The sequence below is a fragment of the Mytilus trossulus genome, chromosome 3 (assembly GCF_036588685.1).
Source record: "Mytilus trossulus isolate FHL-02 chromosome 3, PNRI_Mtr1.1.1.hap1, whole genome shotgun sequence".
Taxonomy (NCBI): domain Eukaryota; kingdom Metazoa; phylum Mollusca; class Bivalvia; order Mytilida; family Mytilidae; genus Mytilus; species Mytilus trossulus.
This window is the reverse complement of record NC_086375.1, coordinates 44,132,737-44,148,160: the sequence shown is the minus strand read 5'-3', so window position 1 is coordinate 44,148,160 and position 15,424 is coordinate 44,132,737. Positions and strand designations below refer to the sequence as shown.

The following is a 15,424-nucleotide window of genomic DNA, read 5'->3' as shown; positions in this document are numbered from 1 at the left end:
AGTAACATAGTAAATTCCATTGTCGGTCACCTGTGTCAATTCACGTGCACACTAACTACATTGTTGTTGTATTTAAATCTTTCGGCCAATGAAATGAGACGTAACAAGCTGTTTGTTTATGATACGCCAGAATGTTATCAATGAACTATCAAATGCTAAAGTTGACTGCATTTTAGTATACTAGCCTTATTGTTTATAGTATCTAAGATATGGATTTGACCACCAAACTTAACCTTGTTCACTGATCCATGAAATGAGGTCAAGGTCAAGTGAAAACTGTCTGACTGGCATGAGGACCTTGCAAGGTACACACATAACAAATTTAATTATCCTATTACTTATAATAAGAGAGAATTTAACATTACAAAACATCTGAACTTTTTTTTCAAGTGGTCACTGAACCATTAAAATGAGGTCAAGGCATTTGACATGTGACTGACGGAAACATCTTAACATGAGGCATCTATATACAAAGTGTGGCGCATCCAGGTCTTCCACCGTCTAAAATATAAAGCTTTTAAAAAGTAAGCTAACACCGCCGCCGCAGATTCACTATCCCTATGTCGAGCTTTCTGCAACAAAAGTTGCAGGCTCGACAAAAACATAACATTTTCCAATGAACCATGTAAAATTTCAGATGTCAACCTTACAATCAACCCATATATACTAAATACAGCTGATCTATTGCATCTAAGAAAAAGGCCATAACTTATTATTGTTCAATAAACAATGAAACTGAGGTCAAGGTCAAATGAAACCTGCAAGTGGGACATGTACATATCATTCCATACCACCAATATAGTTAAAAGATTTGACCACAAAAATTTAACCTTGATCAATGAGCAATGAAATTAGGTTATGGTAAGGTAAACCCTATCTGACAGATATGTAGGCTTTGCAATGATATGCTTTATACCAAATAAAGTAATTTTAACAAAATCATGAAGAGTGCAAACCTAAAGTCATAGGTCACTTTACAGCCTTCATAATTCTGTCATAGTTTGTGCATTTTTTTGTGGTTTATTAGTGATATATTGCACGAGGGTGCATCAGTGTGAAAAATGTGATCACCTATCATAATGATTAATATTTTTTTTTCATTTTTTGTGGAAGGTGTGTAGTCAAGATGAGATATAGAAATAAACTATACCAGAAATCTGAAAAAAGCAATTCTAGTTCATACATACTTTTCATTTATAATAGCAAGACATTGTTTTAAAACACATTTATTGCACATGTTCAGAATGCATATAAATAAAATACAATACTACATACAACAAATTAAGGTTTATATGATACTACTAAATGTACTTTATAAGTTATGAACACAAATATTTCACAAACAACACATTCTGCAATCAATTGGTCCAAATAAAAGTTGTTACTCACTTATTCAAATGCTAAAATGATGATCATTTTTCAAGATGAATCAAACACTGGTAAATACTACGTAACAAGTATTTTTTTGAAAACAGAAGACTTACTGATCTTACGATGAAATAAAATCAAAAGTACAGAGAAATAAATCATACAAATATTGTACTAAAACCAACAAAAAAACTTGAAAATATTATTTAAACCATTAATGTCATACTCTCCAATTAATAAATTTTCTGTATATTTCATGATATTTTTACTTTCAAGACCCAAACAGCCACTACATATATGTATTATAAGGTCCTTCTGACTTTAAATAATTGCCACTTCTTCATTTATTATATGTTTGAGGTCATATTTGCATTTGAAATTTCTAAATATTTAAGTTTATTTAATGAATTATCTCCCTTCTTTATAAATACTTGTTTAGAAATGTTCTCATGAATGATTATTCTATTCCATTTCCTGATAGTCATTTCAAGATGCTGCTAACAAAAAGATATAATGTTCTACGAATGCCATATTCAATTCATGGTTTATGGAAATTTTTTAAATATCTTTACAAAACATATCATGGAGCTGAAAATTCAGTCATTAGCAAGCATGCATATATACATTTGTAACTAAGTAATCAGAAATTGTAATTGTTATTAAACATAGGTTTAAGTTTGTTTTGGATAATACCAATAAAAAAGTTTACCCTTAAACAAGACCAGAGGGCTTTTATAAATATGTCAATTAAAACAGTAATAAAAACACTGTATCACAAAATGGTAGCTTCAAAAAAGGCAAAGCATCACTAACTTCATTCATTCACTACACATGTAATATCACCATAGTAACCAATCCTGTAATGAGAAAGAAATGAAAATTATGTTAATAAGACTGCATTCAATAAATTATTTTTCTTTCAAAACAGTTGACCTTTCTTTTATATCTTGAATACAAATTTACATTAAAACCAGTATTGGACTAAAGTACATTAACACCTAAGTTAATCAACTTTGGATGACATATTTTTAGCTATGACTAATAATAAAATTTTCAGATAAGAAAATTACAAGCATGTTAATGCATTACAGGAAGTCTGACGTAAATTTTACACACACCTTATTAATCAATGGACTTTAATATAATATCTGATAACAGTTTTTCCTATGAATATGGTATAAACAATTACAAAATAAAATCCTTTTAAACTACATTTTATCTTTTCTACAGATAAGCTGATAGCTGTATGTGTATATATACTGCTGAAAAAAAGTGTTATTAATAGGGATTTCAAAAGATCTACAATTCAATACCCGGATACTCGATCCTGATAGTTGAGTATTCGCGAGTACTCAGATGAATCTTAAATGTCTATTGAAATGTTTAGATTTTAAGTGGAATGCAGTGTTTTTGGTATTACCTTTCATAAACATATTAAATAAAGACAAACGTTTCTACAAATAACCTATTATAATAGCATTATTGTTTGTGTTCATGTTCCTGAGGAGTTTCTCTGACCATCATCCCTGATGGCCTCTATTGCAAGACCTACCTATTGTATTAATTGCTAACTTGTTCTCATCCTGAACATGCATGAAATATTTGCCACTGGACGTTAAGAAACCAACAATAAATCAATCCTGAGGAGTTGGTATTTTTTATGATACGACTTGTCCATTTAATTGTCAACAACAATATTGGACTTCAAATTACTTGTGCTTTTTCGTGTTGCTCAGTCTTACTTTTTCCATGTTTTATTTTTTTTGCACTATCGTTTGTCTAATTTTCTCAATATATTTTTAGCCATGATGTTGTCAGTTTATTGTCTGCTTTCTTGTTCTTTCGCCTATCTTTAAATTGTAAATTAAACAATTATAGTAAAGTTTCAAATACAGAGTAATTAAATTAATTAAAATGTACATCTCATACCAATCACATTTACATAGAAGTCTTAGAAGATTTATAACAAACAAAGGTAAGTTTTTACGGCTTGTAATGAGTGAATTATTAATCCATGTAAGTGTTGATCAGTGTACAAAAACCGTTTAAAATGTCTCTAAAGAGCTGCATAGGGTTCACCGCATGTCACTTTTATTTTGTTCTTGTTTAGAAATATTTTTAGAGGAAAGACTGTTTGACTTTCTACTTTTTGTTACAAGTTAAGTAATGCACATACAAACTTTCTATCGGAAGGAAAGGACCTTACTGGTACTACTATAACAAATAGTAGCCTCAGTATAAACATATTTATGTTGTTATTTGATTTTATTTAAAGTATTACGAAGGGGATATTTCAAGAGACCAAAAGTGAGCAGAAATGTGAAGAGAAATATCTCAAGATGTATAACAGGCAAACGAGTATCTGAGTACTAAAACTGTACTGGAGTACTCAGCTTTCCGAGCAAGTAACTCGTTGCCATCCCTAGTTATTAATAAATCAAACATGTTTTTAAGAAATTGTATCTGTAATTTAAGTTCTCATTTATTGTTTAAATAGAAACTTAATTTTGCAGCTTATAAAATGGTTTGGAGAGTTTCAGATAACATTTACGCTTTTAAGTATACAAAAAGTTTATAAAAATAAAAAAGCTCCACATTGTTATTGTTGCAATCTATTGTGTACTGCTTCAAGAAATTTACAGGTAGATACAAAAAGTAAAAGTAAAAATAAGATGTTTTTTTTCTGTATGCCTTTGTTATTGCAAAACCAATATCTATATTAATTATACTCCATGTTAAACTGACATATTGTGATTGGTTAATACGATCAAGGGAGACAATTTACTCTATCCCATTGACAATTTATTCCATGATGACTGATTTGTAAATCTTATTGTGCTGAAAATATTTGCTTCTTTACTGTTTCTCTCCATCTATAATAGTTCGTGATTTAAAAAATGTTTAAAAAAAAGCATCTTTCAAGGGGAATAACTGTTTCCAGGGGTTATTTGACAATTTATATGTTTTACACAAAAATCCACAAAATGACTAAAATTGTTCTTTTAATGCCAATACTCCTATAAGAGGTTAATTGACAATTCATTCATGTTGACTAATCTAATGATCATATTTTGTTGAACAATTTTACTGACAAAAGATTCTCTCTATCACCTTTAATTTCCTAAAAACTTGCATTAAACGGTAATTTTTCTTCCTATTCAGTAATTTTGAAAGTATAAACAAATATTGAAATAAAGATGATAAAATGGTAATATTAAAACATGTAATCTGTTCCAAACATTCAAAGTCAAAGAACCACAACTGAAGGGATAGTGCTGGCCAAATAATCTACCTAAATATTAAAAATAACAATCCTTATTAAAGAACAGAGTTCCAATGTTTCACACATCACTCATATTTAAACTATTCAAGGCCAATAACTTTATAAAACAATTTATAAAAAAATATTTAGAGAAATGAAGGGTACAGAGAAAATGCAATGCAATTTCCGTTATATTTTTGTTTTTTTAAAGGGGCTAACAATATTTGATAGCACTGATTTTCAATAGCACCAAAGACATTACTGTTATAAACCTATGATATAAGTTTTATACTATTATGGCAAGAATTGTACACATAAGAGCACTAAAAACGCAATTTTTCATACAATAAATATATCCAAGGGACATAACTCTTTCAAAAATAGTTGATAAGCACTGATTTTTAAACTCGTCAAATACATAGATGCTATAAATCTGACAAGAATTGTACACATTAGAGCACTCATCGGGCAATTTTCTGTATACATGTTATTAATATTTCAAACTTCAAAGTGGAATAACTCTTTTTAAAATAATTGATCTGCATTAATTTTGGAATTTGTCAGACATGGCGGATATAAAGCTATAATATAAATTTCATAAAATCTGGCAAGAATTGAACACATGACAGTGCTAACAATGCAATATTCCATATATTTATTGTTCTATAAATAAATGATCAGTACTGATTTTTGAACTTGTCCTACACTTCTGATATATATAAACCTATAATATAAGTTTTATTAAGATCTGGCAAAAATTGTACAAGTGAGAGTGCTAACAAGACTATAAGGATGAATGCACAATGTTTCTATGTTGCCTGCAATGAGTTTCGCAGCAGACAAAAATGGTTATAGCAAAATAATGAAAGTCTTCAATGACTACAAATACAAGAACTTATAATGGCCTTACCTAAAATATATGCAGCTATAAGTTTCTGTGGTACTGACAAATGCAAGTAGTCTGGAAGACGGGAAGCAATATCTCCCTGCTGTGGTAGCATGAGGGCAATAATACAAACTAGGGCAGTAATAATCACAAACAGACTGGGTCCACCACTGTTCTCAGATCTACCTATGATACAAACAATAGCATATAGTTTACATGATAACCATGTATTAATTAACAAATATTTTTGAAATTAAAAAAATTATCAATACATGTACAGTTTAAGTGCTTGAGCTGAAAACAAAAATGCATTTTCTTGTATATATTAACATCTTTCAAGTTCATACCTATCGAAATTCATACCAGATTATGAGATATGGAAACAATTCTACCTTAATTCATGACAGCTTCACTGGTTTCAAGCTTTATGAAATATACCACCATGAATTCATTTATGTTTATGGATATCAAATAGTTCTTGGATTGAAGAAAAATAATGTTTTGTGGTTTTGCTAAAGACTGCATAAAAGCCTATATAGGTAGAAAATTTCCTATTTTAAACAGAACAAAAGAATATAGATCTGTCATATCAGAAGTGGACAAATTCTTCATAAACATATGAATTTATACACATGATTGCATTGAACAGTAAACTAGGATTGCATTTGAGAGGGGGGAAGTAAACTAGAAGCACTTAGTGATAAATGACACATGAAAAAGATGCCATTATTTGGTCAAAAGCATAATAAGACTTACTTGGTCTGGATGAAAGGCTTTGAGATCTATCAGCAGGCAATGTAGATGAAGGCAGAGACTGGAAGTTTTCCTCTGGTTGTACAGATCTTTCTTTTTTAGGCAGCAATACTGATATAATTTCTTTCTTTCCTGTAAAAAAGAAGAATAGATTTTCATAAGCTTTTAATGTGTGGCATTTTCTATTAAGTTATTGAAATACCTATTGAGATAACACTTAAATTCATCAGATGTAACTATAATAATCTGCTCAAGTTTTATCTTTAAACTATGCTGTGTGTAGATTCCTATAGCCATGAAACCATTGAAAGATTATCTTATTTGTCAATTTGAAAACGATGTTTTTCAGTTATAGCTCAACAAGTCAGAGTAGTATGCAAAATTTTACCAAAATATGTGACATAGCTGATTTATTTGACCTGTAATCAAACACATGACTACAGACACAAGCATAGCAACACACTGAGAAATATACACTTAGTAAGAAAGGGAGATAAGAACATCAATGTCATGCATGCATATAAAGTTTTATCAATTTATAATTTTATATAAAATGGTAATTTACCAATAACTTTCTTTTGTCCATGTTCCACCACTTGTATTCTGAATTTATCTTCGACCCCTTCATTGTTTATATTAATATCAATATGTCTCACAACTCTGAAAATATGAAAGAACAGACTTATCAGAATTTATCAACAAATATGAATAATAACTGGTTATATAAAAGCTGATTTGACATGACTTGGGAGGGATTTTCAATGATAATGAGTTTAATGCCAGACAGACATGTACCATCCAATCATTCTATGAACCACATATAAATAACTTATTGTTTATAGAACATGTATCTGAGAAATAGTTATATGGGGACGAAGTCCCCAATAAATTAGAAAATTCAATAAAAATTTCCCGAATTCTTCATTGTACTAATGAACTCAAAATCGTTCAATTTTTTTTATGTCATGTTTTGAAATCCCGGACCTGCGCAGAAATCTACAAAGTAAGTCAATTTCCAATCTCGTTTGTATGAAACATTGAGTAAAATATATATTTATCAGTCTAGTATAAAATAGGAAGGAACTAAATACCAATTTCATTTTTTAATAATTCCTTAATACGAAAAAATGTTTCCTGATGAAAGCGTTCCTTTGTTTACATTGCATATGACAACATAACTTAAATAACGTCACAACTAAAATCCCTAACAACAGAACAAAAATCGGAAACGTTACGGTATTTCCGTTTCTTTTTTTTTTCACAAATATTTAAGTTACAAAAAAATAATTCATACAGACTTCTTCCCCATTTACAGGTAATGCCTGCCTCATATTAAACTATGAATACAAAATGTACCTGACTGTCAGGTATACCTTATATTTTCTTCCATGTACCACATATCAATAATCTTATCTTGAAACTTAAATTTTACCAATTAACTTTGAAAACTAGTTCGGAGTCAAATAACCCTGCCAGACAGACACAATGTATACCTTACAATTGTTTCATATACAAAATAAAGTTGTCAGATTTATTGCACAAAATCATAGAAAAATAAGGATATATAAATCGATGTGACAGTTTTTGAGATGTATACAAGCCTTTGAAAACCCAGTTTTTGGAGATCTGTTGTCTTTGCATTTGAAATCCAAAATGATAAAGTGTAGTAGTAACCAATCACTGTAATGACTTGACCAACAAGTTTAAGTGCACATTACATTACATAAATTTACTTACATATCAACACAACATCTTGGCCTAATAGTTCCTTCTGAATCAACAACTGTGTATCTTCTAGGTGCTGTACACAACACTTAAATCAAAATAAGAAGAACAATAAAGTAATCTATATACTATACATGCATATGTATGTATATAATCTTTAGCAGAAAGAATTGTCATGAAATATCTATATAGGTAAATGCAATTTTCACATATTGATAGTAATCAAAGTTACCAGGTTTACAATTTAATATGCCAGACGCGTATTTTGTCTACACAAGATTCACCAGTGACACTTAGATCAAAATAGTTATAAAGCCAAACAAGTACAAACTTGAAGAGCATTTTGAACCCAAAATTCCGAAAAGTGGTGCCAAATATGGCTAGTGTAATCTATGCCTTGGATGAGAAAATCCTTTGTATTTCGAAAAATTCAAATTTTTTGTAAACAGGAAATTTGTAAAAATGACCATATCAATGATAATGATATCCTTGTGAACACTGAAGTGCTGACTACTTGGCTAGTGATATCCTCGGGGCAAAACGTCCACCAGCAGTGGCATCGACCCAGTGGTGTAAATAGTCAAAGATACCAGGCTTATAATTTAATACGCAGTTATGCACGTTTCGTCTACACAAGACTCATCAGTGATGCTCAGATCAAAATAGTTATCAGGTTGTCAAGCCCAGCATTAAAAGTTGATTGATTGACACAAACAATTTTTCCATATTTTTCTTAAAAGTACATTATACAAACCTTTAAACTTTAAAGGAGAGTCATAAGGATTATACACAGTCAGTATTTGTTTATGTGATGACTGGTCATCTGAATAAAATGTCAGGTTTGATGGGAAGACAAACAGTGGGAGTTTGCCATCTGTCAGTTGAGAGGGTTGCATCTGTCATGAGTAGTCTTTTATCTTGTTGGTGCTTTCTTTTAATCTAAGAAAAGAAATGTAAACACATGTTAGAAAAAAATTAAAATACAATTCAATAATATTAATTGAAGAAGTTCACAACATCAGCAAATTGCAATTACCGTTTTGCATTTTTTTCTAAAAGAACAAATAACAGGCTATTATTTGAACTTGGAATTATTTTTAATTATGGAATTTGTAAAATTTCTTGTGTTTAAATTTTTTAATAAATTCCATGTTTATTTGGTATTATGATCTTTTGAGCTGTTAATAACATTTTCCATTCAATATATTTTGGTTAGAAAGTGTTGTGCGCAGCACAGAACATTTCAGCACAGAATTAACATGGAATTTATCAAAAATTTCAATAACAAGAAATCAAGCAAATTCCATAATTAAAAATAATTCCAAGTTCAAATAATAGACTGTTAATTATACATTTAATGTGATTTTTATATAAATGGTAAAACTTTTTTGTTTGTATTTTATTATAAGGAAATGGGATATTCACCTAAACATCAATGAAAGAAGGGTTTACATTGGTCTATACCAGACACCATTTAAAAAAATTTAAGCAGTACCGCTTTCTTTTTTCTTTTCTTTTTTTGTCAACCATCATAAAGAAGCATACTTTCAATGCAAGACAGTAAGCCCATCTTCAGCCATTCTTTGTAAAGCCACTTTAGCCATGGTTTTGCAGTTTGATTATAAAGGGAGGGAAAACAAATAGTTCCATTCAAACAAAAAAAGGTGTAGGTCCGGTAAGGACCGATTTTGGACTCAAATTTCAGGTTCATCTGACGAAAGATTTTGACCACTTTTTAAAGACTTAAGTGTCTATTTTATTTGATTCTCTTAGTTTATGTTAAAGATTTAAACTGATTTTGTCATTAAAAATGATCAGATTCAAGCTCAAATATGAAAAATCTACAAAATATGCTGAAAAATGTCACTTTTTAGATGTTTTTTGTCAAAAATGAAAGTGGCCGCATCCGTGTTCATCCTCAACCTTTATATATGTTATGTATAATCATCAAATACAACTTACATTTTAATATTAAGGATGAACACGAATGCGGCCTCTTTTGTTCACAACAATTTTCTAAAATTTAACTAAAATGCTAGAATTGTGAAGATTTCAGTGATTTAGCATGATTATAATGGTGCTAGTACCCGATATATGTGCACTGCATTGTCAAAAACAGCTCATATTTACATGTATGTAGCAGAAGCATTCTACTGTCCAATAAATATCTAAAAGTTTACTGTTTAACAATTTTGTAAAACTGCTATATTTTGGGGCCAAAAAGGGGTCTTACCGGATCTACTCCTTTATCATTATATATATCAATCATGTACTCATAATGACATAATCAGTCTAAGATTAATGACAAACAGAATTTTTAACAAAAGGAAAAAACATTTGAATATTATAATTATTGTTAAGAATGTATGCAAATTATAAGAATATTCATTAAATACAAAGATTTTATAACTCCAACTCCCAAGTTTTAAAATGCTGTAACTTTCTTAATTATGCTTGAAAATTTATAAAAGTGGTAGTAATGGATAGCTAACAGATTTCTCTCTCAAATGAATACAATGTTTTATTATGCAACAATCATGTAACCAATTATAGTGTTAACTGTGTCTTAAATATTTCCCCCCAAATTTCAACTTTCAATTGAAATTAGCTTCTACATAGGTATTCCTAGAGGTTTGATTTTATTATATGTTGTTTCTATGGCCATTATCTACAAAAGGGTGTCTCAGATTTAAGATAGAATGTATAGAACAAATTTTCACCTAATTAAACATTATCTTCTGTTTTGCGGTTAGGATGTTCACACTAATAAGAGATTTGTGAGAAAATGGAATACCATAGGGACAATTTACAAATGATTTAAGACACCCTTTTGAAACCCATGATGTGTTGATTAAGATTGCGTTCAAATTTTCTGTATAGTTAAAGAGAAGATAGAGCTAAATTCAATCAAACGAACTGACGAACTGACCGAGATTTTGCCACAATTTCATAATAACTGATCACATAATGATTACATAATAAAAATATTGCATTCATTTTAAAGTTTAATCTTTTATCTATCTATATATACCTCTTTTATTATTGTTTATGCATTCATAAGAAAGTAACAGCATTTAAAGGTAAGGGACGACATCAAAAGTTCAATGTAGGATAAAAAAACTTAATTCACATATTTATATGGGGACAAATTATAAAGTCACCTATTACAGTAGAAAAATCAATAAAAAAATATTTTTTCTAAATTGGGAAAATTTCCCGAAATTTTCATTGTACTAATGTCATAGTCGTTCAAACTTTTTTTGTCGCTTTTTTTAATCCCACATTTGCGCAGAATGCAGAAATCTACTTCCTTCTTCCAATCTCGTTGTCGTGAGACTTTGAGTAGTCTAGTAAAATATAGAGGGAACTCAAGGAATACAATACCAATATTTCATTTTTTAATAATTCTTTGTCTTTGATCACTGGTGTCAACGTGATGATCGTAACTGCAATTACGATCATCCCAATATGGCGGACACAAATCTAGAGAAATTTTAGAAGGCCGATTTCTCTACTTTAAAAGCTTATTTTCAGAATTGTTTTGTATCAAAAGAATTCTTAATCTAGGCATTGCCATTGAATGAGTTTTTCCTAAATGATAGAAAAACAACCAGAAGAACGAAAATCGAGATTAAAAAAAACACGATGATGATCATAACCTCGTCTATGGATGATCGTAACTTGGACTTGCTTTTATATAAAGATGATCGTAACTCAAAATTTACAATGTTTTTTCTTAAAAATGAACATCCAATTTTATCAGTCACGAAAAATTGGGTTTACTGAAAATAGTATGATTTTAAAACTAACCAAAATGAGTGTTAATGTAAACCGCTATATTTGTCAAAAAGAAATGACATAAGGTTGAATTAGTAGGCTTATATATATGCAAATGTCCTCAATATTTTTTTCTAAATAGTTATTTAGTTAACATTCAAAATGGTATCATTTTGATGTGTTTTAACTTGTTTCCTGGTCTTATATTTGCTTTATCAAACTTTGACCCATTAAGTGTTGGTAGGCTACAGAGACGGGTTTAGAGGGAGGGCCAGGTTGCGTACATTCCCTATTTTTGTGTGGAAAATATGGTTGATTATAAAGAGAATCAATGACGCATGACTGTAATGGACCTTCTCTTAGGCAGCCTGTCTCCACCTATATTTACCATGGGTTGGCAATTCATGTACAGAAGAAAAAGCTGAAATATAGATGGTAAACGCGTTCCTATTAGATTCCATGTGTTTTTCAAGCTATAATTCCTAACACTTACGGTATTTGACATTATTTATTGAAGTTAGTCGATAAGGGAGCTAAATACAGGGTCAGTAAATTCCATATGGGGTGAGAGCGAAGCTCGAACCCCATATGGAATTTACTTACCCTGTATATATCATATTAGGTCAATAGCACACTATGTAACGAATTTATCTTACCGACTATCTTTCAAGTTATTTGTTGAATTTAGACTAAAGTTGTCTTATTTGTTATCATAACACATCTTCTTATTTCTCTATTAAAGTGTTAAGGTGTCCATATTTTAAATTAATCAAACAGTGACTGAGTCGCAAATTCACTACTAACCGTGTATTGAAATAAGACCCGCCTCCCTAAGGTCGCTTTTAACCAATCATATTCCTAGAAATGTATAGGAGGTAAGATAAAAGAATTTATGTGGTCAGCTTAAAACGGTACACAACGCTTCTTTACGGATAAAATATCGAAAAATAACATATGTATGAAAGATTTCAATGCCAATTATTGAAACAGCTATACTTATTACACACACACATTGATCTTTTATCAGAAAAAGAGTTGAAATGAATATAGAATTATAACGGATGAGACGAGTGGCAACATCTTTGACAAGTATTTGCACATGTTTTTAGTAATCGTTCTTGTTTTGGGAAAATAATGAGACATCTCTAATCATCAACCTACGGCCAAATAATTTCTTAAAACAACAATTATGTTTAGATTGAAGTACACATTGATATTATGTAAACAAAACATAGATTTTTTATTACCGTGTAAGATCAAAATCGCTCACGCCCGCTTGGTTAATACCTATATCCGCTGTACGATGATACACGGTGACAATGTCCCTACAAAGTGTAGGGGGGAAATAAAAAAATTCTCTAATTTCACCAAACTGGCCATTTATATGAAATGTCCTTAACCTTGTTAATATAAGATACAGTACTACCTGTGACTTGTATATGTAATAAATACAAAGTTGTTAACTACCAATGCATTTTAATTTTGAACTAGATAAAAAATGAAATAAAATCTCGGGAAATCATAACCATTTATGCAATTACCAATAGAACATTACCCTCCCTTAAGTGATCGTTCATCATTTTTATCACAATATTGGCCGATAAATAATAAATGTACACTTTTCAATGTACCAGACAGTTTTTCTTACCGGAAAATGCTTCGTTGGAATAGACAGTTACGATCATCTTAAATAGAAGTTACGATCATCGTTGATAAAAATAAATACAAGTTACGATCATCATCGTGATTTTTTGTATGTCGATTTTCATTCTTCTTGTTGCTTTTCCATCATGTATGAAACAATATTTCAATGGCAATGCTTATAAAGATGTTTCTAGACATAATATAAATCTGAAAGTAAGTTGTTAAAGTGGAGAAATTGGCAATATAAAATATTGCTAAATTTGTGTCCGCCATATTGGGATGATCATAATTGCAGTTACGATCATCACGTTGACACCGGTGTTTGATATGAATTGCATTACCTGATGCATTGTGTTTCTTTGTTTACATTGCACATGACGTCATAACTTAAATAACATCACAAGAAAATCCCTAACAACAGAACCAAAATCGGAAACATTACGGTATTTCCGTTTCTTTTTTATAACAATGAGTAGATTTCAAAATAAATAATTCATACAGACATCTTCCCCATTCACAGGTACATGTAATACCTGCCTCATATTATTTATGTTAATGTTTTATCATTTTATATGTATACTTGGTATATGACCGTCATCAGTTTTCAGTGTTTATCTACATGTAAAAAATAGCTAGCTTCTAGATGAAGTCTATGCTAAAATACACTCAAAATTCTGATACATTTTATCTAAAATTGAGAATAGAAATGTATAATTGTTATTATGAATATGTGTTTACTTAGTGTGTTATATATCAAATATGTGAAATCATCTTTGCTTTCTTAAATAAAGCGGGAACATACCCCGGAGGCAAACATGTAGGGTGTGAATGAGTTTTGAGGGTATCAGGTCTGTTCGCGCCCAATATACTTTCGCACCCTACACGTTCGCACCTCACATGTTCACCCCCCGAAGTCCATTCGCACCCTACACATTCGAGCCCATTTTGTATCAGTAATAGGGAGGTCAAATTTCAGCTGAATTATAAGATATGTTTTATATGTTTACACCAAGTAATTGTATTTTCTTGAATGAAATTTGAGGAATCATCATGTAATTTATTTTTTTAAATTAGATGATTAATAATTATTAAATGTTAGTTATGTATGATTACTGCTAATTTGTATTTATACACAGCCTAATCTGTTTTTTAAAAATCATGATTGTTGTTTTAAGTCTTACTTTGATGTGAATAACTGCATATATTTAGCTAGGCATGACTAAAACCATTGAACTGTTGAAGATTTTAAATTAAAAACATGAAATATAATTGTTTTAATATTTATTGCAATACACTTTCCAAAACTTGTTTTACAAATTATTAAACACAAAACCAATTAACGGATCATTATTATTTTTTTTACCAAAAAAAAAGATATGAAGGTACAATGTACGATTTGTATATTTCATAGTATATGATAGTTAAAATAAAATGTGGACGCGACCCTGTAGGGTGCTTACGGACTTTGGGTGTGAACGTGTAGGGTGCGAAGGTGAAAGGGGGCAAACATGAGTGGGCGCGAACATGATTGGGCGCGAACAGACCCAGATTCTGTTTTTGAGAGATACAATGGAACTGACCTAATACCATATGTCCCTATCAAGGTTTTCCATCAATAAAGATATATGTCTCTAGTCTAGCTTGGCCAAAGGGTTGTCTCAGGTCAAGTGTTGCAGACTCCAAAAAAAGGCCATGAGGTCTATAATTTACTCATAGGCATTACAAAATGTGTATAAAAAATATGTTTCAGAAACATCACTGACTTAAATCCATGCTTTCAATTGTATGAAATGTATAAAATATCAGGTATTTGTATATCGATTCTTACAAAATGATAAAGTATGTGTCTTTCTTTGGTGATTGCATAAAGAATTCTAAATTTGGCGTCGTGAAATCAGCTGGCTTTGTTATTGTTTTTGTCCTTGTGTAAAACGTCACCATTTCATGTGTAATTTTCATTTGAGCTCATCGGGTTTCAACTAACAGCTTTGAAGAAAAATCCCGAAATG

The 15,424-nt window shown here is 30.4% G+C and overlaps 1 protein-coding gene across 1 annotated transcript; it reads right to left on the bottom strand.

Moving 5' to 3' along the window:
* Nucleotides 1–1,210: 1,210 nt before the first annotated feature.
* Nucleotides 1,211–15,386, bottom strand: LOC134711559 (motile sperm domain-containing protein 1-like). The gene is made up of 7 exons (XM_063572211.1): nt 15,244–15,386; nt 8,749–8,933; nt 8,007–8,082; nt 6,835–6,929; nt 6,273–6,401; nt 5,541–5,702; nt 1,211–2,225 (listed from the first exon to the last, which is right to left on the bottom strand). Exons 2-7 carry the CDS (start codon nt 8,888–8,890, stop codon nt 2,194–2,196), a joined length of 636 nt encoding a protein of 211 aa, XP_063428281.1. The 5' UTR covers nt 8,891–8,933; nt 15,244–15,386; the 3' UTR covers nt 1,211–2,193.
* Between the last annotated feature and the right edge of the window lie 38 nt (nt 15,387–15,424).